At 36.3% G+C, this 24,064-nt stretch overlaps 2 protein-coding genes across 3 annotated transcripts; one reads left to right on the forward strand and one right to left on the reverse strand.

Annotated features, from left to right (window-relative positions):
• Positions 1–2,905: 2,905 nt before the first annotated feature.
• LOC106877122 (RCC1 domain-containing protein 1) lies at positions 2,906–10,176 on the reverse strand. 2 transcript variants are annotated; one of them, XM_014925918.3, is made up of 8 exons: positions 10,089–10,176; positions 9,440–9,584; positions 8,276–8,465; positions 7,759–7,998; positions 6,779–6,944; positions 5,541–5,665; positions 4,856–5,083; positions 2,906–3,135 (listed from the first exon to the last, which is right to left on the reverse strand). In XM_014925918.3, the coding sequence occupies exons 3-8, from the start codon at positions 8,436–8,438 to the stop codon at positions 2,939–2,941; spliced, it is 1,119 nt and encodes a 372-aa protein (XP_014781404.1). In that variant the 5' UTR covers positions 8,439–8,465; positions 9,440–9,584; positions 10,089–10,176; the 3' UTR covers positions 2,906–2,938. The 2 variants fall into 2 exon arrangements, with proteins under 2 accessions (XP_014781404.1, XP_014781405.1); XM_014925919.3 differs by lacking the exon at positions 9,440–9,584 and having other exon boundaries at positions 10,089–10,173.
• A 169-nt stretch (positions 10,177–10,345) lies between these two features.
• LOC106877121 (26S proteasome non-ATPase regulatory subunit 4) lies at positions 10,346–23,330 on the forward strand. Its single transcript, XM_014925917.3, has 11 exons — positions 10,346–10,400; positions 13,337–13,477; positions 14,880–14,991; positions 16,008–16,094; positions 17,574–17,642; positions 18,451–18,512; positions 19,467–19,620; positions 20,083–20,191; positions 20,996–21,214; positions 21,512–21,573; positions 22,804–23,330. The coding sequence occupies exons 1-11, from the start codon at positions 10,375–10,377 to the stop codon at positions 22,975–22,977; spliced, it is 1,215 nt and encodes a 404-aa protein (XP_014781403.1). The 5' UTR covers positions 10,346–10,374; the 3' UTR covers positions 22,978–23,330.
• Positions 23,331–24,064: the final 734 nt, after the last annotated feature.

The raw sequence follows: 24,064 nt of genomic DNA on the forward strand, positions 1-24,064 counted from the left end.
TCACAACCATATGTGCACAACATGGTGATCTCATATCGAGATAAACAGTGCATGACCTTGCATGTGGGATGCAGTTAGAATTTTTTTTCAGGTTGAGTAGCCCATCCAACTCAAAAGATCAGTGAATAAGGGTTGTTTAAGGATGTTGAACGAATCACCCATGTTTCCAAAGGTTAATTATCCAAACCCCAAAGAATTCCTCTCAACACATGGCTCTGATGCTCCCCCACTACTTCTGCTCCTGATCAGAGATGCACATATCATCAGCCACCAAGGGACATGCTCATCTAGTTAAGGTCAAACAACTGACAAACAAATCCATGGTATTGAGTAGAATATTTGCTGTAGCCCATCTTTTATACCAAGACAAAACAATGTACATGATAACACTTCCAATCAGTTAAGATGAGAAGCCATGAGAGCCACTGCCTGGTGCTGCATCAGGGCATTGAAAGCCACTGCCTGGTACTGCATCATCATCATCATCGTTATTATTATTATTATTATTATTGTTTCTATTTCATTTGCCAGACTTCTAGTTTGGTTTGATGGCAAAATAACATCTCTTTTCAATCAATAACACTCATTTTATCAGGGAGAATTTTCACTCTAGAATTATTTAAAATATTTCTTCTTTTTTTTTTCACATTTTTTAATAAAAAAAAAAACCCAACTTCCAATAAAGAAAAAAGAACAATACAAAAGCATTAGCATTTTTATTTTTGTAAATTGTGAGAAAACGAAGGGAAGAACATCTACTTTCTTTCTAAAGTTTTCTCAATTGTCTTCATTTTTAAACATAAGTTGACAACTACCACGAGGAATACACTAAAGCAAAATGCTTTCATCTTTTGTCTTTTAGTTGAATGAATCCACCACAGTACTTTTTTTTAAAGCCTGGTACTTATTTTATTGATCTCTTTTGCCTAACTGTTAAGTTATGGGATGTAAACATACCAACACTAGTTGTCAAATGGTGGTGGGAGACAAACATAGTCATAAAGACACACACGACAGGCTTATTTTCAGCTTCCATCTACCAAATTCACCCACAAGGCTTTGGTTGGCCTGAGGCTATAGTAGAAGACATTTGCCCAAGGTGCCATGCGGAGGGACTGAATCTAGAACCATGTGATTGAGAAGCAAGCTTCTTACCACACAGCCATGACTGCATTTTGTCTTCATGTTAAAATGTGATTTTTCTCTTATAAGAAAAAGGAAAAAAAAAAAAGGTTTCTTTTAGTTTATTAATTTTTCGTAATTGTTTTCCAAAAAAGAAATGGAGGAAAAAAATTTTTAATGATCTTGCAATGCAGACAAATTTTCTGATTACTTCTTGTAGACATTTTAAAATATTAATTTTAATTTAATTTTTTTCCCAAAATATTAAGCTCTGTGTAATATTCTATAAACAATTAATTGTTGGCAACGACTCAGTATTTTGATTTGCAACCATAATATTCTAGCAAGTATATTATAGCTTAACAAATCCAAGTTGAAATCTCTTACAAAACCACTACAATTGGACTGGCTAAATATCTTGAAACACCTAACAACTGGATGCTAAAACTTTATCTCTCCTAAGACGGAATACCCAACTTACAGTCTTCACTTGATATGATGCACCAATAGCTTGGATATCTCAGAAACAGGTATTAGAGACTATTTGTTACTATTTTTTACCATTCGTTATGCAGCCAAATTTAGATTGAATTAATGAAATTGAAAGTCCTTGTCATGTCTTGCCTAATTGTTTGCCTTTCCTTACCACTTTAACCTACACCTACTGACTCAAAGGGGAGCCACTTTTAGCCATTTTGAACAAGACAATCACATAACCCTAACTTCAACGGCTGTTCAAACTAAAACTTTGGTGGCACGCTTATTTGAGCACTCACAGCACATACCTATAAGTTTGAGTCACCCTGAAGAAAACTCCTCATACCCCTCCCTCTCTCTCTGTATATATATATATATATATATATATATATATGTCTAGTTTACTTTTCCATCAAGGTAAGATCAACAAAAAAAGTACTCCATCTGGTGAGAGATAAATATTGTTTAATGCACCAGTATATAGTTATGTCCTATTAAAAGTTTCATACCTTGCTTGAAGATATTACCTATGCAGGTGTAAGGCAGTGAGCTGGCAGAATCGTTAGCATGCTGGACAAAATGCTTAGCAGTATTTCACCTCTCGCAATGTTGTGAGTTCAAATTCCACTGAGGTCAACTTTGCCTTTCATCCTTTTGGGGTTGATAAATCAAGTACCAGTAAAACAACAGGATCAATGTAATCAATTATCCCCCTCCACCAAATTTCAGACCTTGTGCCTATTGTAAAAAGGATTATCTATGCAGTATTTAAACCACACCTAGTGTCTCCAAGCAATCTCCAGGCTCTGGGGCATATGACCATGTACCCAGAGCCTGAAGATTACTTGGAGACACTAGGTGTGGTTTAAAATCTGCTTCAATGTTTTTGCTCAGTGTGCTAACGATTCTGGCAGCTCACCCCCTTCACCGATTCTAAATATTGGTTTGTTGACATTGTCAAACAGTGTTGCCTGCAGCTCACTGAAAAAACATGCTCAGACTTCTAGACATATCTTAATTTGTTGCACAATCTTTGTACACAAAAGGTTCATTTAGACAGCATCATTTATTTCCAGTTCTCCCGGCTGTTTGTTGTTCAATAGATTTATTACTTTACTTGGAAACAAAACAGGACTGACATCAGGGAAGGCATCCAGCTGTAGAAAACTCTACCGCAACATACTCTTGTCTGATCTATAAGGTCAGAAAATTGACCGGTACTTACTTTATGGACTCTGGAAGGATGAAAAAAGAAAGGTGACCTAAAGAGGAATTTGAACCCAGAAAACAAATATCAAAACCAATGAACAAAACAAGATTTTAATTGAAAGAATTAGGTTTAAGTTTTGGTTTCTGTTTTCTGTAGAACTAAGATGGTGTTCCAGCTGCCACAGTAAATATCAAGCTGCTCTGGCTGGCATTTTAAGGAAGGAAGATGTTGATCTTGTACATAAGTGAGACAGTCTCTGTTATAACAATCTCCCAGACCCAATTGACCATAACCATTCCAGCCACAAGTCAGTAATTTACAGCAATCTGAAAGAAGAGAATGGATGATATATATATGACATCTCACAAGAAACACTTAAACATCACAAATTGTATGTTATAGATATATGATGACATATATGACATGTCGTAATAAATGCTTATATGTTGTAGGTATGTATGACATGTCATAAATATATAACGATATATGACATGTCATAATAAGTACCATAGACATATGGCGATATATGACAAGTTATAATAAAAACTTAATATCAAAAATCATATATCATAGATATATGATAATATATATATAAATCTCTCTCTCTCTTTCTATATATATATATATATATATATATATATATATATATATGCTGAGACCCCTTTCGGTCATGATTGGCCATGGGATTGTACCTAGAAATTTCCCTCTGAGACACAAATCCGGACAGAATTGTTTGTGGAAGACCAGCAATCGCCCATGCATACCAGCTTCCCTTCTCCACGCCACCAGTGTTATCCAAGGGAAGGGCAAAGGGGCCGATACAGCTTGGCACCTCTGACGTCGCAACTCATTTCTACAGCTGAGTGAACTGGAGCAACGTGAAATAAAGTGTCTTGCTCAAGAACACAACACGCAGCCCGGTCCGGGATTCGAACTTACAATCGTAAGCTCGGCGATCTAACCACTGAGCCATGCGCCTTCACACACACACACGCATATATATATATGCATATATAATTATATATAGTTAATAAAAAAAAACCATATATCAGAAAGAAGCACACTCTAAAGAATAGAGCAGTAATTATTACAACAAAATTTAATATCTTGGACATAGAGTTACCCAAGGTTTTGCCTCCACAAGGCAAAGCCATGTAGATAGCTCATCAGACACTATATAAAGACAAAATTTAAAATATCTGCGTTGCAGACGTGAGGAAATACTCAGAACTCGAGGAATATGTCTTAACAAAAAAAATAAATAAATAAAATACACTCATATACAAACAGGCTTTCTTTCAGTTTCCATCTACCAAATTCACTCTCAAGGCTTTGCTTAACTCAGTACTATAGTAGAAGACGCTTGCCCAAAGTGTCACAGAGTGGAATTGAACTGGATACCATGTGGTTAAGTTCCACAGAGAGGCTTTTTTGGGTAGGTATTTTTCTATTATAGCAACATAAATGCCTCAAAAGGTGTTCACATCACTAAAAGGGAAATAAATCACCATTTAAAAAAAAAAAAGCATTAATCCAATCACTTGATAAAGATAAAAAAATATATTTGATTAATTATAAAAGTTGATTGTAATAATTGACAATTATGACTGACAGCAGGAGACTAATAAAAGACTACATCAGGCTGCACCAACTTTATATCTTTTATACTTCATACTTTACTTGTTTCACTCATCAGACTGTGGCCATGCTGGGGTAGACCTTGAAGGATTTAGTTCAACAAATTGACCCCCAGGACTTATTTCTTTTAAGTCTAGTACTTATTTTAACAGTCTTTTTTGCTGAATCACTAAGTTATGTGGATGTAAACAAAATACACACACACACATATACACAAGCTTCTTTCAGTTTCTGCCAACCAAATACACTCACATGGCTTTGGTTGACTCAGGGCTACAGTAGAAGACACTTGTCTAAGGTTCCATGCTGTGGAACTAAACCCAATCTATGTGTTTGGAAAGCAAACTTCTTACCACACAGTCACACCTGTGTCTATATATGTAAAATCATATTGAAGTTTATACTTACTTGTCAGAACAGCAGTATGGCGTGCACCACAAGCGACTTTAGCTACAACAATATCCTCTTCCTTGTCATCAGGTGGCAGCACTAAATATGGCAGAGCTTGAATTGTTACAGCATCATTCTTTTGACTGCAATCGTCAGTAATTTTAAACTCATGATCCAAATTTTTCCTGCACAGGATGCCAAGTTGTCCACATTCATTCCATCCCCACATGTACAAATCTCCAAACTCTGTCAAATACAAAAAAAAAATAAGAGTTGAAACAGATTATCATCCTTTTATGTCTGTTTTCAAGGCTGGCATGGGTCAGATGGGTTGTCTAAGTTTGAGTCAGTTCATATTTGAAGTCACTTCTCTTCTAGATGGGTCAGGAAATGCATCTAGCAAAGCTAGACAGAAGAACTAAGGAGGAATTCAATATGAATGGAGGAGTCTACCCAAGGGCAGGATTAGCAAGATTATACTTACCTAGAAAGGAAGGTGGAAGAGGATTAATATCAGTAGAAGACTGCGTGGAGTTAGCTAGAGTAGATATAGAGTGGATTGGTTGACATTAGGAAGAGCATCCAATTGTAGAAACCAAACCAAAACAGACTATGGAACCTGGTATAGCTCCTGGCCTTACCAGTGACTGTCAAGCTGTTCAACCCATGCCAGCATGGAAAAACAGACGTTAAATGATGTTACCTGACACTGCAGCTGAATGCCAATTTCCTGAAGCTATTAGTACCATTCTGACACCTTCCAACGCTTCAATAACTTTGGGTTGCCCACAAATGTCTTCTGTGGTGCCATGACCAGTTTGTCCTCGGCTGTCAAAATAAGAATTAGAAATATTCCAACTTACATGCAATCAATGTGAGTATGTTAGATATAATTTTATTTTCTTTGTATTGACAAGTAATATTCGTAGCTACTTTAACATCGCTGTCCATTCAAGCAGACTCTACTGTGATTTTTTTAACCCCAAGAGGACATCTCTAGCTATCATCACTAGTAGACAAGGTACCCACGACTGAGGAGTAGCAAAAGTAGCCTGAAACCAGGACTGGTCTACTGGTCCTGTCGCTAAGTGATAGTAGAAGTTCGCTCCCAAGCTTGCAATTCTATCAGATGCAGCTGTACACCATTAACCAGCTAGAGGAGATGTCCTCTTGGGGTTAAAAAATTGCAGTAGAGTCTGTTCAAATGGACAGCCATGTTAAAGTGGCTACAAATATTACTTGTCAGTACATCTACTTCATTGATCTCTTAGATTTTAGAACAAGCATTTTTGCTTGTTTCTTTGTATTGTTTTAGTTTAATGTTGAACCTGAGCATAACTGGATTTGTAGACAGAATGGGAGAAGTTTAACTTTTCTGATATGGTGTGGATTTCTATAGATGCAACACACACACACACACTCACAAACTCAGCTTTACAATATGTACTGATATATATATATATATGTATATGTATATATATATATATATATATATATATATATATATATATATATATATATATATATATATATATATATATATATATATATATATATATATATATATATCTGTGTGTATATATATATATATATATATATATATGTAGGAATAAAGTATGCAATTATAACATGCATTTTCTCCATTCCTTAAATTTTTAAATATACTCAAATACCCAAAATTTCAAGGAGTTCCTGCCTTAAAAACAGGAACTACACCACAGTTATTTTGTATTCTTTGCTACATTGGTTTCTATTAACCCATTTATTCTATCCAAAGAATTTTTATTCATTAAGATAGAAGAAATACATATAATTATATAAATATATTTATATGTTTTTGTGTGTGTATACCCCACTAATAGAGTATGTACTCTAAATACAAATGATAGACAACATAGAACACAGTAAGTATGACAGGAATGAAGTATACAATCAACAAACCTTCCTGATCCATAGGAAAAAACAGAACCAAAGTCAGATAGCATTAATACATGATCCACCCCACATGCCACAGATCTGATGGCACACCCCAGTGGAAGAGGTTTGCAGATGTATTCTATGGATGACTGATGGTAAACCGGACTAATTTCAACTGGAATATTCTCTTCTGCAAAATAAACAATAACCTTTCACTTAAAAAAACAAACAACAGAGCAGAAGGTGGTGAGGTACCTCATTAATAATAATAACAATAATAAGAATAATAATAATAAATGCCCTGCTGCAGGACCAGGCAGTGACTCCCATAGCTTCTCATCTTAACTGATTGGAAGTGTTATCATATACATTGTTTTGTCTTGGATGGGCTACAGCAAATAACATCTCTCCTTCCCATGCCTCTTCCCACATTCCTTTCCCAGTTTTTAGAACATTATTTACATTATTTACAATTGTAAATAATGTACATAATTCCTCATCTCTTAAATATAGAACTGTATCAGTTTTTAGAGTTGGCACTGTCAATGTAGGCACATTGAATGCTAGGTCTAGTGAGATTTTAGAGATGCTTGAACGGAGACGAATTGATGTATGCTGCATACAAGAGGTAAGGTGGCGAGGAGCTTCAGTCAGGGTCCTCACAGGCAAGGTACATAGGTATAAAATCTTCTGGGAAGGTAACAGTGATGGAGTAGGGGATGTAGGCATGCTCTCAGATTCACACACCTATTGCAGTGAGTTTTCAGTTTTTCTAAGCCCTGTAAAGAAACTCAGAAGGTTGGGCCTCCAACCAGGCCTTTTGCAATGCCCTTGGAGCCAGGAACTTTCCAGCAACCCCCGTAAAAATGTTAGGCTTCACACCCATTTAGAAAAGGCAACAACTGTACCAATCCTGAGATAGAATAAGTGAACTTGGTTCAATAAAGCAACATAGTTCAGAAACAAAATAAGGAATATTTTTAGAAAGAATATTTAGCACATACCACTGATTGCAACACAATTCATTTCTTTACTATGGAATTGCTTAGGTTTGAAGTTTTCCACACCTTTCAATGAAACCTGCATAAAGCGGCCATGCCGCCATTCTTGTAGAGTTGAATTGGAATCCATTATGATGAGATGTGATGACAACACAGAAATGGTTGTGGCTTGTGAAGTAGGCTTATTAACACTGGAATCAAGTTTATCAGGACTGAAGCCACATGTTATCAATCGGTGCTGGTCTAGAAATATAGAAATATATATCTTCAATTAGTAGGACCAAAATGGCCAGTTAGACCCATTTGTTACCATAATTCTGTTATATATACACAGCCATTATGTCAATTAATTTTGAAAATAAAGTATTTGATAGACATTTAACATTGTTATTGGAATAACCATGCAATTTAATTTCACAGTCAAAGAATTAAAACAATATGGTGTGATTTGGTTGCTATTTCTAGCAGGTTGAGTTTTATGAGAACCATTGACTAAAGCAAATAGGAATGAGATGCTTACCTGTGAGCCAAGCAATAAAAGACCAGGATATTTCACATTCAGTAAGTTTTTCTTTATCTTCAAGACCTAAATGAATTGCTTGAAGAGTTTTTATCTTTGATTCTATGGAATCAGCAGTCAGTTGCGAAAATCCATTAAAACCACAAGCCCAAACTTCAGACATCCTGACATTTATATATTTAGTTTTACACTTAAAAAAAATAGAAAGCAAATATGTTAAATATACAAAGTTAACAAGCACAAATTTAAGGCTTACTTATCATTATTTTCATATACACTCAACAAATTAGACTGTTGGAAAAGAAAAGAACCCTAACATTTTTAGATGCCAAAAACCCTCCTATCGGGCTACAACAAGTAACCTTAGATGCCAAGAACCTTCCTAAGTATCCTGGCTGTCCCTAATAACACAGTTTTCTGGAGCTGTATTAAACTGGGTTTTATGCCTATTTCCTCTCTCCATCTGTTCAGATCTTTAGGAATAGTTCCCAATGCACCTATGACTACTGGGATACATTTTACCTGCATCAGCATACATGGACGATGTCACCATCATGGTGTCGGATGCCTCCAAAGTCGAGACAGTCAGCTCCATAGTAAAGGAATGCGAGTTGGTTGCAGAGGCCAAAATCAAAGCCGACAAATCGGTAGGTTTGTGACTGTGCACCTGGAGAGGCAGGTCAATGCCGCTGGATAGTGTCATCAGATGCTGGATTGGTGGAGACCCAGGAAGTCATGGGATGAAGTGGTGAGGACCGATCTCAGGATGTTGGACCTCACAGAAGGAAATGACAATGGACTGAGATGTCTGGTGATATAAGGTTTTTGAGAAGACCCACCCACATCAGCAAACCTGAGTTCTAGAGGCGTTGTGTTCATCTACACGTAACAATAAAATTTTCACACACCCAACCCCAACAAACCAAACTACATCCTGCTTTCCCAAACAGACACAGAGGCATGGTGCAGGTTCCTGCCTGGCCAGCTCCTGTCAAACCGTCCAACCCATACCAGCATAGAAGGAGGACGTTAAACGATGATGACGATGGAAAATCCTTCCCCTTCTTTGGTTAAATTCCAAAAATAAACTGTTTTTTCCCCAGATTCTTGAGAGCTTAAGTTTCTTTTCTTTTCTTTCTTTTTTTTTTGTGAATTATCAATTACCTGGAATTCTTTCTTCTCAATAGTGATTATCAATATACAACAACATTGACTGTAAAATCATTTTTTCTCCCGACTTCCACAATATCAGCTCTTCCGAATGGGTCGGACGTTACCATCCAGAATGGTTAATATTCTTCAGCTCATTCTAGAATGTGACATTTAAAACAACCAATAAAAATTTCTGTGAGGAGATATGTTAATTAGTAAATAGAATTTGGTTATTTCAGTGGTTTTAAATGGTAATCAGATTTTCAAATCGATATAAAGGACATGAATCGTCTGCAATCCAGGAGCGATTGTAAACAAATCGATCGATATCAGATTTGTTTACTGAATATACGGAACAAAAGCAGTTCACGTTGATGAGGTTAAGAAAGGATTATTATTATATTCAATTTTCCAATCTGAAATCGTTTGAAGGCAACTACGCAGAAGGACATATTCTATAAAAGAGTTGCCACATATTTATTCAATAAATCATTGAAGACTACCTGTATCATAAAAAACCTATTAAAGCTAATTCCTTTTATTTATGTCATCAAATGTATATGAGAAAGGTGTAAACCTCATACAGTCTCGTTTCTAATCTTATATATATTTGATGACTTGTGTCATTTAAAAAAGATAATTATTTAAAAACGAAACTTACCGGTGTTAACACGGCAGCATTTTATAGCGGAAGTTTACAATTCACTGTTGCACGTTCAGCAGTGAAAGGAAATGAGACACACGATGAAAGACAAAAGTTACAATTAAATAATTTAATCTTTACTTAAATTTGCCGAATACTTCATTAAGTGTTTTATACAAATAACCAAAAAAATGTTTCTCCAGTTTTGTTTTTTTCCATTGCTCGTAAATATATTAATGTATCATATGACCCGAAATATTTAGAGCAGGACTATTATTTTAAACAAAAAAAAAAATCCGACAAAATGGTGATCGAAAGTACGATGGTCTGGTAAATAGAATTTCAACTAATTTCCTTTTCTTGTTTGGTTTCTAAACAGAAAATTTCTACGGAAAATCGTTTTCGACAACCGACGAAGGAATATTTCCCCTTCGTCCACCGTTTCTTCTTCCACAATTACATCCATCCACTCTCAGACATGCTTCTGACGCTGCAGAAAATTTTCTCATTTTTTTTTCCTTTTTCCATTCAGCTTTTTTACTGTTCTTTTTACCTTCTTTTAAATGGCATTTTATTATTAATTATTATTATTATTATTATATGCTATCTCTAAACGAAATTCTTTTACTGTTCCGTAAGATTGAAATCTACATCTATCAAACACGTACACTGCACACAAGTGTGTGTGTATATATATATATATGTATATGTGTATACACACAGAGACTCAAACAGGTATATATATATATATATATATATACACACACACTCTCTCTCAAACAGGTATATATATATATATATATATATATATATATATATATATACACATACATACACACACACACACACACACACACACACAGCCTCATATAGGCATATACATATACACACACACATGCACGCACATAACCAATAATCGGTCAGTTGTTCATAAGTCTGAAAAGCACATTCTTAAAACCTTTAGAGCAGTAATAATGGCGGAGGTAAAGAATACGCACACCACCCGTTTTCGGGGTAACAAAAGCCGTTGTCACCCTGTGTGCGTATTCTTTACCTTCGCCGTAATAATTACAAGTCACCGCTAAGAGCATTATAGATACGAAACCAATGGTATCTCTCTGACCAGCCATAACCAACGACTATATTGATTATGTATGTATATAATCATCATTCGACATTTGTCTTCCACTCTGGAAAGGGTTCGACAGGATCCAACAAACCGGAGGGCCGCGTTGAGCTCAAATGTTTGTTTTGCCATGGTTTCTATGACTAGATGCCCGTTTTAACGCCAGCCACTTTACAGTGTGTATTGTGTGCTTTTCCCGTGATGCTGGCACTAGTGAGATCGTCAAGTAACTCACAAGACAAAGAAAAAGCCCCCTCGGTAGAGAGGGAGAGGGGTTTATGCCTGGTGGTGAGAGGCTAAAATTATGATAGAGTGACAGGCACTGGTACCTTGTTACAGAGCAGACACATGGCTACACAGTATTATACATGAGTTAGAGAGTACTCTCAGTGTATAGCAAAGTAAGGGTGTGAGGAAGTAGAGGTGAAGGTGTGGTCATTGGTAAATATCAGTATGGGGAGGTTGGGGACAAAAGATGTAGGGAGTGACTTGGGAAAGAGTAGGTGAGAAGTGGCGGTTTGAGAAGGCTGGGGAGTAGCAGTATAAGAAACCTGTAGATAGACCAGAAAAGACATGGGACAAAGTGGTGAGAAAGAATCTGTAGACATTGGATCTTACTGAGAAGATGGTAAGGGACCGAGACTTTTGGCGATTTGCTGTGCTTGAGAAAGTATCAAGCTGAGTAAAACAGGTTCTTTATGGCCATGCTTCCCACTCTCTCTCTTAGCCAAAAGGTCCTTGTCTTAGGAGCTTGTGGCACCATGTGGAAAGCACTCATGCCAGCGCTACATGTTAAAGTATTCATATGAGCACCACATAAGGTGTACTCATGCCAGTGCCATGTAGTAAGCACTCGTACAAATGCCACATGTGGAGCATTTGTGCTAGTGCCACATCGAAAGTACAGTACACTTTGTAAAGTAGTTGGCATTAGGAAGGGTATCCAGCCATAGAAAGCATGCCAAAACAGACAGCTGGAGCCTGGTGCAGTTCTCTGGTTGGATGGCTCCTGTCAAACGTACTAACCCCTGTCAGCATGGAAAATGGACATTAAATGTTGATGATGAAGAAAAATATAATAGGATTTTTTAAACATCAAATGATTATGAAAGGTCGTCTGAGTGAAACAGGGATCAAGAGGTATCATAGGGGAAAAATGGTTGAGAACCACTGCTCTGGACAAAAGAAAAGGCAGGACTGCTGATGAGTGGTGGTGTGGTGGGTGAAAGAAGAAAGGAGGGGGAGGGAATAATAAGGTAGCCTACCACTTGTTTCTCAAGTTATTATTATAACATTGTGTAACAAAATTAAAATTTTTTTTTTTTTGTCCTTGGTCAGTAAATGTTATTTCCTATTTGCTTCCATCTAGAAATCAAAGGAAATGGCTACTATTCCCTTCAAACTTTGCCTTTGTGATCTGGACATCAATGTTTTGAAACTAACCTATTTTCCATTACATTTCACACAGATTCAGTGCTGAGTTGCTGAAGCAGAAATATCATTATAGCAAATATTCTGCTCAATATCACAGATTTGCTTGTCAGTTGCTTGACCTTAACCGCTTGAACATGTCCCTCAGTGGCTGACGATATGTGCATCTCTGAGCAGGAGTAGTGGGGAAGCATGATAGCCATGTATTTCGAGAGATTCTTAGAGGTTTAAATAAATGTAAGAAAAGCAAAGTTTGAAGGAAATATTAGCCATTTTCCATACTTTCTAGGGTTAAGCAAATCGGAAATAACTGTTGCTACTCAAGGACAAAAAAATGTCTTACACAATATTATTGATAATGAAGATTTCACTGAATCATTTCTTGCATTTAAAAGATTAAAAGTAACATTTTTATATTGTGTATGGTGTGTGCATTTGAATGTATGTCTTTCCTACTCATATATAAATTAGAAATAATTGTACCTATGTTTTCAACTTGGCAAAACTGGAAAAAATAGTCTTCTTTGTCCTAAGTTACAATTTTAACTTCCCAACTCTTCTTTCTATTCACAATTCCTAGTTTATATCTTCTCAGCTGCAATTTACCTTTATCAACCTTGAATTGCAATTTCTTTTTTTTTTTTATCTGTGTCTCTAAATGTTTCCAGTATTCATTCTACAATTGTCGATTGTGTCCTTCTCTCTGTAGTGTCGACAACAGTGATTATATGAGAAATGGGGACTACACCCCTACAAGGCTTCATGCTCAGCAAGATGCTGTCAATGTTGTTTGTTTATCAAAAACACGATCAAACCCAGAAAATAATGTTGGTTTATTAGTTATGTCTGAGTAAGTATCATTTTTAGTTTTTTGTTTTTCTCAATTCACATTTGACTTTCAACTATGTGTCTCTATATTCTTCTGGTATGACTTAAAACTGCATCCAGTAGTGGATCCCTGGGAGTTCAGGGAGTTCCAGGGTTTTGTTCCCAAGTGTACTCTGACAGGGAGCATTAGCACCTTGAGAGGGCCCCGGCTATGGATTAATTAGAATGTTATGGAAGAATCTTCAAGCACAAACCCTCACTGCCTTGTAAGTACCTTGGGAACGAAAAATGCTAGAAGAGTGAACCTTAACAGCAAATCAGTGAGTGGTCCAGTGCCCTGTTTGACATCCTTCCAGCAACTTCAGGTCAGGTGGAGCTCTCCAGCATTGTAAGGTAATTCACCTGGGAGAAAACCATGCCAGTGTAAAAACCTACAGCTTGCTGGTCACTGGCTTGGCAGGTCTGAACCACTGGGGTCAGAGCTCCAAGCCTAAAGAGTGGGATTCGATTGGATGGATTGACTCTCACTTTAAAACAACTAAGAAAGGAAGAAAATATTTGCAGAGAGTGTGCCACTCTTCCTTGTGATCTTTGGACTCAAAGAACTGCAATCCTATATTCTTCTATCTTTGAATTTATCTGAAGTCCTTTGAGTTAGCATCAGTGAAGCACAGATACTAATCTCAGAGTGTTCTGTGTGTGTGTGTGTCATTACTAGATTACATTTTCCCAGTTCACACATATTTGCTGGATACCCCACTATTTGCTCTCAAGTGACCATTATAAGTATTCACTATATCAAATTTGTGGCTTGGTTTACAAAACTGCTCATAATAAGTATGCCCTTCTATATCTAGTGTGTGTACACATACACACACACAAACCACAATAGACCGTATCTAAGAGGAGGCTGTGTGTTTGATAGCGAACGCATCACTCATCATCACTGCAACTACTACTACATTGTCCACTCCCTGTCTTTCTTACTGTTACTACAATGCTCTGAACCTGCTGACAGTATGCCAACCTGCTTTACTCCCTCATCACTCCTTTATTACTTCTCACTCCTCTGCACTGTACTAAATCCATTTTGTACAATTTTATTTCATAAAAATTCTATTCGCATTCTCTACTGCATTGGATAATGTGATCTTAGATTTACTGTGTCTGAATAAAAGACAAAAGTGGTTCTTGCTAGAAAACATTTGATCATAGTTCTATTCAATCAGGATTGACAAAAGGTTAAAGGACCACCTAGCAACATTTCAGACATTTACAACTCTTACTTTAACCTGCTCAGGCAAAAACAAACCTGGCAATGAGCATTTTGCTCTCCCCACAATACAAGATCGTGAAAACATGAAATTGACGTAATCTCTTTCTCTTCTTTTTCCCCACTCTTTTCATTGCTTTCATTTTCCTAGTGTGAAAGTTCTGGTTACATTAACAACGGATGTGGGCAGGATATTATCAAAATTACATCAAGTCCAACCAAATGGTTATATCAAATTTGGAACTGCCATCCGGGTGGCTCATGTAAGTATCATCAGATGTTGAGAAGAATAGAATATATTTAATCTGCAACATAATACGTGCAGAAACACTGCCATCTGGGTGGTTTTCTGTTCATTGTGTTAAGGATATACATTGATGGGTGTTGATCTGGGTTAGGAATGGGTTTAAGGTTAGGGTTAGAAAGCATGCTAAAGTGTAAATGGCCAGGAAGATTGCATGGATAGCAATGGGTGCTTGCTAAAGTGGCACCCATTGATGCTTCTGCATGTATTTTGAATTCAGTCTCATTGATATTGACTTTGTCTTTTGTCCTGTTGGTGTTTAGTAAAGTAAATTACCAATCAAATATTAGAGTGTTCTCTTCCACAAAATTTCTGGCTCTTGTGCTTATATTAGAAATTAATATTTAAAGCCCATTTATGTTCTGAGTTCAAATCCCACTGGTCAACTTTGCCTTTTATCTATTTTAGGTGGATAAGCTTATTACCAAGTAATACATCATTGTCCCTTACACATTTTTGATCTGCAAATGCTGAGTGGCAATTCTTCTGGCTTTTACATTCTGAATTCAAATTCCAAGGTCATCTTCACCTTTCATCCTTTTGGGGTTGATAAAATAAGTTACTAGCAGAGCACTGGAGACAGTGTAGTTACTAGCAGAGCACTGGAGACAGTGTAATCAACTGGTTCCCTCCAACCAAATTGAAGTCCTTCTGCCAAAATTAGAAACTATTATTGTTATTATTATTATTATTATTATTATTATTATTATTGAAGTAGCAAGCTGGCAGAGTTATTAGCACACGGGGCAAAATGCTTATAGGCATTTTGTCCATCTTTATGTTTTGAGTTCAAGTTCTGCTGAGGTCAACTTTGCCTTTCACCCTTTTGGAGTCAATAAAATAAGTATTAGTTGAGTTCTGGGGTCAATGTAATATTGACTTACTCCGTTCCCCAAATTCCTGACCTTGAGCCAAAATTTGAAGTCATTATTATTATTATTATTATTATTATTATTGCTGTTGTTTTTGTTGCAGTTGGCTCTCAAACATCGTCAAGGAAGAAACCATAAAATGAGAATTGTAATATTTGTGGCCAGCCCTATTGAAGATGATGAAAAAGAGGTATTGTTTTACATGTGTTCTTCTTTTAAACTATTTGTTGTTTATATGGTCCTATACCAATAGTTTGGAAGTGAGATGGTTTGGAAGAATCAGTAGAACAAAAGATGAAATACTCAACAATATTTAGTTTCATGTTGATTTCCATTCCAAATTCGTCTGTGGTTGGCTTTTGCTTTTTATCTTTCCAGGGTCAATTAAAATAACCATTTACTGGGTTAAACATTTGATACCCATTCCTCAAAATTTTTAGTGTTTATGTTAGAAATCTGTATTACATGAGATACACCAACATATAAATTTAGATGTGTTTTTGCATTTCATTATTAAAACGCTAGAAGAAAATCTGCATCTGTCTATCTCTTCTTAGATACAGAAAACAGTGTCATTCCTTTCCAATATTCTGCCAAAAAAACCTATCAGCTCATAAGGAAATATTACCTTGCTTGGAAGCAAGTGAGGTTTGGCAACAAGGCGCATTCATCCGTAGAAAGTCTACATCTATAAACTCCATCTGGCACATGCAAACATAGACCAGACAGAGTTTATTGGAGTTTAAACAACGATGATGTTTGTAAATAAAAATCATTGTTATTTTGACTGCTATCCAATGAGAGTAATTTAAATAAATATAAAAAAGAAATTTAAAGAAGACAGAAAATGGAGAAATCGATGAACAACAATTGACTTGCATTAATTATTATTTATTAATTCAATACAAATAGACTGCATCCCATCTAAAAGCTGTTTCTGCTTCCTATGTTGTATGGTATTGCCACTGATATGCTAAAAATATTTATCATGTTTGGTAATAAAACCGATCTGAAACATGGAGCTTCATCAGACTGAAGAATAAATAAAAAAAGAAGAGCCTAGAGAAGAAAAAGGGACAAGTTGAATATGGTTGTATTCCTACCATTTTGCTTGTGTGTCTCTTTGGGACGTTAAGTAAATGACTAAACCAAAAAACAAGAAACAAACTAAAATATTTTACTGTTATCTGAATTAGATATAAATTTGAGTCTAAAATAAGTAAAATACAATTATAAAGGTCATTTGTACCTGCTGTTTATATGATTGCCAATTCAAATACTGCATCAGGGCATTTATTATTATTATTATTATTATTATTATTATTTCAGCCACATTCCATTTACAAGACTGATATTTTCTCTCTTAAAGTGGTAGTATGTTGTCAACTTAATGTGACAGTCTCATGAAAGGGAAGCATACTACTGCTATTTAGCCCTAGAAAGCACCGCTTCCTGTCGGCTTTGACCCATTCCCTGTGTCAAGGCCGACAGGAAGCAGTGCTTCCTAAGGCTAAATAGCTTCTTCCTAGAAGCATAAATAGTATTCTTCCCTTTCATGGGACTGTCACATTAAGTTGACAACATACCGCCACTTTATCGTGTTACTACTGTATAAATCTCTCTGAGAGATTTAGAAATGTATTATTTCTATTTTCTCTCTTTCTTTCAGCTTGTGAAAATTGGTAAAAAATTGAAAAAAGAAAAAGTGAATGTTGATGTTGTGAATTTTGGAGAAGAAGTGAGTTACTGGGTTTATTTGCTTTTATATATTTTGTATTAGGTGTGGGTTAAGAAGTGGCTGGGTTCATATTCAGCCTGACTGTATGGCACCTTAGGTGAGAGTCTTTTAGATCCCTGGGCTGGCCAATGCTTTGTGATGGGATTTGGTAGATGGAAACTGGAAGGTACTTGTCGTGTGTCTCCTTGTTTTGATATTACACGAGTGCCACAAATATACAAACTGAGTCCCTTGTTTCCAGTCTTCTGTGAAAGCATGTCCAGCCAGTGGAAGAGAGATCACCTTGCTTAGAAACAGGCACAAGGACTGATGGACAGGAGGGGTAGACAGCTGCAGAAAAATCTACCTCAGCAACTTCTTTTTGATCCCTGCAGGGACTTTTATCGTTTAGCATTCAGATTACTTTGTCAAATGTAAATGTTTATTTATTCATATTGTTTTAAATTAATCATACATTTATTAATTTAATGCATGACTAAATTAATCCTGCATTAACTTTGAAACTATTATAGTTCATGCGACTTCTTAACCTGCTTATACGTTAGTGCCTGAACCCATTACCATTTCAGATTCCTCTGTCAAATAAAAGATTATGATGATTGTTTTTATAATGACATTGTAGGGTAGGTGTAAGGGGCTGGATATGGCTGCTTTAGACAGAAAGCAAGTAGAATATTTTGGCTGAATTATTATTTAATATTCTGTTTCTATAGAAAAATAAATCAACAATTTTTTATTTTCATGTCATTCTGGAACTTAAAATTTATTTCTTTGTTTTTCTGTTTTTTTTCTTCTTACTCATCGGAAGGCTATCAACACTGAGAAATTAACTGCACTCATTAATACAATAAATGGTAAAGATGGCACCAGGTGAGTAGTTTGATCTTCTACCAAAGTTATATTTCTGAACCAGAAGCACTTGAATAGTTAGATTTGTACCAATTGGTTTCAGGTTCAAATGCTGCCTTGGTAATCAATGTCTTTTACTTTTGGTGGAAAATGGATGCTATTGATAAAATATATTGGAGTTTATATAAAATCTTATAGAAAAATTAACCTTAATTCTAATCAAATGAAATCAATATTTTCAATTCAACTTGTTATTGTAATTATTATTTTCTTATTTATCTTAAACAAATGTGACATATTTGTTTAATTTTTTTCCATAGCAGAGGTATCCATCTATGGGTGATTATTTCTGAAAACGCATCATCTATTTCCTTGGCAAGTTAAACTAGATATGTTTTCAGTTGCATTTTCCATAGCTAAGGAAATATCTTCTCAGTTAACAAAACATTTGTAAATAGCAAATACATAGTTGGAGATACCTCCTCGGTGCCTCCAATAATGCATTTTTCCTTTATTCGTGTTCCATGATTGATTTTTGTCATTTAATACAGCAGTTCCAAAAATTGTAGGAACCACACCATATTTATTTTGAAAGTGATGAATACCATTTTGTATTAAATTTTATTAAAAGGCATTTATCTTGTGCAACCCCCACAATTTTTTTCATAAAGCTTTGAGGTTCCTTAAAACCTCCCTAAAGAAGCAGTGATTTAATATACAAAATTCTTAGCAAACAAGGAGATTGCCAAGAAAGACAGACATCTACTTATTTTTGTTTTTGTTTTTCAATCAGGGCAAATGTCTATTTATCCGATATTTTGATGTTAATGAATTTAATTAAAGTCTTCAATGGCTACAGTCAGGAACTAAACTGTTACACACTAAGTTCATAAATGACTTGTATTCTACTTGATACAGTGAATTAAATCTTTCTACTAAATCCCCATTCTCACAGAACTATTCACATATTTCCAGTTCCCATCTTTTAACGGTACCGTCTGGTCCCATGTTGTCTGATGCTCTTTCGTCTTCTGCCATTGTTGTCGGTGAAGATGGTGCAGCTCCTGGATTAAACATTGTTAGTTATGAATTTGGAGTTGATCCCAACGAAGATCCTGAATTAGCCTTGGTGAGTTTGATCACATTCGTTTATTTTTTCACCTGTGTTGAATGACTTTTAATCACTATTCATGTAATGAAATATTAACTGTGCATGACTTTGATGGGACTTCCAGTTTCATTATTTCATAGCTGTGATTACACTGTGTAACATGGTTTTTGTCCTTCAGAAGCAGCTGTTAAAGTAGACATTAAATGGTGTTGACTGTGGCACCTGTATTTTAGCTAGAACCATTTCTGTGTCTTACCTCATAATTGTTGCAAAGTATGAATTCTAATGTTGATATCGAAACAAGTACAGTTGTAAAATAGTTCTGAAACATGCAGAAGTTTATTAGATGCAACTGATTGTATCACATCTGAAAATAATTATTTTAGCTTGGGAATTTGATTTCTCAGCTGTAATTTTTTCTTCTGTTGTTGATGTAAAAATGTTTCATTTATGAAAATCCGTTTTAATTTTGGTTTGTAGGCTTTGAGAGTCTCGATGGAAGAACAACGAGCTCGACAGGAAGATGAAGCCAGGAAAGCAGCAAGTGCTCCAATTCAGGACACGGAAATGCAGTCAGCTGAAACTACAGGTAAACAACCTTGTTTAATTAATATTTCTGTTTGTGTAAGGCAGTGAACTGGTAGAGTCGTTAGTGCAATCGTCAAAATACTGAGCTTGCATTTCATCTGTCTTTACATTCTGAGGTCGACTTTGCCTTTCATCCTTTTGGGGCCGATAAAATAAGGACCAGTTGAGCGCTGAGGATGATGTGATTGATTTAACCTCTCTCTCTTGAACTTGCTGGCCTTGTGCCAAGATTTGAAACCAATATTTCTGTTTGTATTGCGGAAGTGTGATGCCTGGAGTGACTGCCTTAGCCCCAGGTGGACCAAAGTCTTGTGAGTGGATTGGTTGGCAGAAACTGAAAGAAGCCTCTGTGTGTGTGTGTGATTTTTAATTAGATATGAGCACTACAAAACTTGTTGGTTTTGTGTGATAGAACTTGTGACTTGGTTCGGTCTCAGGCAGATTGATATCCAAAACTGTTATGGCAACTAAGGATGACCCATGGAATTGTATTTGTTTTGTGAATGTTGAAAGTATTCACTCGAGCAAAGAATTTTTGTTTGGACTTTGATTTTGCAAACTGTTTTCCATCCAGGATTTTTTGGCATTTTAATATTAGTATGCGAGTGAAGGTTCTCTTAACATAATATTGAAGGTAACATGTAACATACAAAAAAAAATATTCATAACTGGCTGAGGGTTTTTTTTTTAATGTTTTTCTGTTATTCAATATTTTGCAGTCTGTCTTTAAATACATTTTGATTGATCACTGATATGAATATTGAATGGAAATGATTATATTAGATGTGTATCTTTATGCTTACAGCAACTACAGATGAAGCATTATTAGAACGTGCTCTCAAGATGTCGGTGATAGAAAATGAAAACCCTGCTAGTGGAGGTTCAGCTTTTCCCTCTGCCGCTGCAACCAAGACAGTTTCTGATTTCCCAGCTGTCCCTGCTGCCAACATTGTTCCAGATATTTCTTCGATGAGTGAAGAGGAACAAATTGCATATGCTATGCAGATGTCGTTGCAGAATCCAGGTAATTCCATGCTTCTCTATTCCCAGGAACAATAACTTGTTGAGGATTAGCCTGGGTCAACCCTCAATAAACAGACCTGTGATCAGAACCCATTCTAGCTCTCTCGACAATTCAAGATCGGGAACTTCTTGCTGCAGCTGTCTTCATTCATACACATTATTACTTGATCGTACAACTGCAGTCTTTTCTCTCTCTCTTTAAATCCATTAAAATAAGGGTTTACTACATATAGATACACACATACACACTTGATTGTAGGATTCTTGTTTATACATCCACCTCTGTTTATTGTTCCAGGTGTTACTGATGTGGATGCCCCATCTCCAATGGAGACTGCTGGCTATGAATCTGAAAAAAAGGTAACAAAGTCTTATTGCAAAATATCTTTTTCCTTATATCCATTAGGAATTCCAATCACATTTCGTGATTTGATACCTCAACAGCTGCTTTATAGGATCCACGTCCAGTTTCGGCCCCTACTTCTCTACCATTTACATGGCGATGCCCCTAGCCCCCAATCTTCCCTTCCCCGACTTTTGGAGCTGTCTTCAGCTCTGGTGTTGAATGTGTTTTTTCTTTTGGCCTTTTGTTCTTTGGTTTCTTCAATGCAGCATCAACAAATGTCAGTGGGCAAATGACCATCATGCCAAATTCCCCTCTTAAACACTCGCCGGTAGGCTCTAACAGCCAGCACCAGCTAACTGTCACATGACACTAAACTTCAACTGGCCAATGGAGGGGAAGGACGCATAGTTTTGGCCCGTGCCCTCTCTAAACCTACTTTCCAACAGCATCGTGTTAGTTTCAATTCCAGCAGCCAGGGCCAACTAGCTGTCTGATGGTACAATCCTTCAAACCATTAAGGAGTAGGGCGTGCAATGAATGAGGTTGATCCCTTGGCACAACTGTCAAACAGCAACGCTGCTTAAGGGCCAGCCAGCTTCATCTAGCAATGCTTTTTCTCAGCCAGCATGTTATGGCTTATGAGCCATTTCGGGTCTTCTCGTTTCAGTTATAGAAGCTGGCTTTGTCAACTTCCTCCTGTATCCTTATTACTTTTCTCAGCTCTGAGCTCAAAAATGCAAACCTTCTTTTAAATAACGTTGCCATTTTCCTTTCAATGAATCCTCTAGCCCCCAGTGCCAGGTGGTAATACTCGACAGTCCACCACTGTTCCCCGCACTCTTCGATTAAATCTCTCATGCCTCTTCTCCTTCTGTTGCTCTACACAAATTCTATAACAAAGAATTCTGGGTAGAAAAGCTGTCCCAATCTATTTATAGATTGCATCAGTCTAATCAATCAATCCCAACAGATGACCACTCACAATGTTAATTCATAAATCTAAGTATCCTAAGACATTTAATTCAGAACTGTACCATTCTTTTGCTGCCACTCTGCTCAGTCTACAGTATTGACAGTGTGCTCCATTAGCACTCTTTAGAACCCAAGGACATTGCCAGACTTCTACTGATGCTGAGGAAGTGTTCTAGATGCGTATGGAAATAATGTTTCCACAGAGAGAAAGAGAGTTTATTATTTTCTTTTTAATCTTAACAAACCTCTTATGTTTCTGCTTACTTATGCAGGCAGAGGAAGATGACTATTCAGAAGTTATGAATGACCCAGCTTTTGTTCAAAGTGTATTGGAAAATTTACCGGGTGTTGACCCAGAGAGTGAAGCCATTAGGAATGCTATGACTTCTTTAACCAAACCCGAAGAGGATAAGAAGAAAGAAGAGAAAAAAGATGGGAAAAAGTAACATTTCAAAACCAATCTCTGTATCTTGTTCTGCCTCAAGTTTCCCATCAGCCATTTAATTTCCTTCAATTTTTTTCTGCTCCTACATTTGAATTTTCCTCTTTGTAGGTTCAATCCCAATCTCAGTACGTAATCTGTGGCCTAGTAATAAAAGAACTGATTAAACTGTTATGTCTTGTTCCTACATTACATATAAAATTATATATATATACATAATAAAATTCATATACGCAATCTTATCTCAGTTCTGTATCTAATAAGTTTTTTTTTTTTTTTGATGCTGGGGTTGGGGAATTTGAAACTTTGGAAAAATCATTTAAGTATTTCTATAAATAAAGTTGTATATACTGAAAAGGAATGTTGTTCAGCCTTGACAAATTGTTGCTAAGTCTTACATCACCAGACCTGAGGACATAAAATATTTGGGTCAAACATTGTTGAAACTTCTCTCTATCCCCATGTATCTGTACTTTACGTTAGAAACTTTTAGGAAGCAGAAAGCCAACTAATTTTGTCTAATGCCACCCACATCCCTCGATAAAGAGGATTGTCCTGCAAGAACCGTGTGCCAGTATCATGTTTAAAGCACTTACATCCCACACTGTAAAGTGGTTGGCATTAGGTCGGAAGGAGAAATCATGCCATATCAGACTGGAACCTGGTACAACTCTGGTCAACCCATTCCAGTATGGAAAACAGACATTTCAGTTAAGTGATGATAAAAATTCCCACTTTGATCATTTCACTCCACTTGTGTTACTTTGGGAAGACAAATGTCACAACTCACCTCAAACAGAAATTTCTAGTTTCAAAGTTTTCAGTTTAGCTGTGAATTATTGGCATTAGTTCCCTTTCTATTACCTTTCTGTATATCTTTTTATCTTATTTCTGCTGTGGCTATGCTGGAGCACCACCTTAAGGAATTTTAATCAAACAAATCAACCACAGGACTTGTTTTCTTTTTAAGCTTGGTACTTATTTTATCAGCCCCTTTTGCTGAACTGCTAAATTACAGGGATGTAAGCAAACCAACACCAGTTACCAAGTGGTGGTGGGGAACAAACAGACATTCAGAATCCATCTCCCAA

The sequence above is a fragment of the Octopus bimaculoides genome, chromosome 22 (genome assembly GCF_046866305.1).
Source record: "Octopus bimaculoides isolate indiv1 chromosome 22, ASM4686630v1, whole genome shotgun sequence".
NCBI classification, from domain to species: Eukaryota; Metazoa; Mollusca; class Cephalopoda; order Octopoda; family Octopodidae; genus Octopus; species Octopus bimaculoides.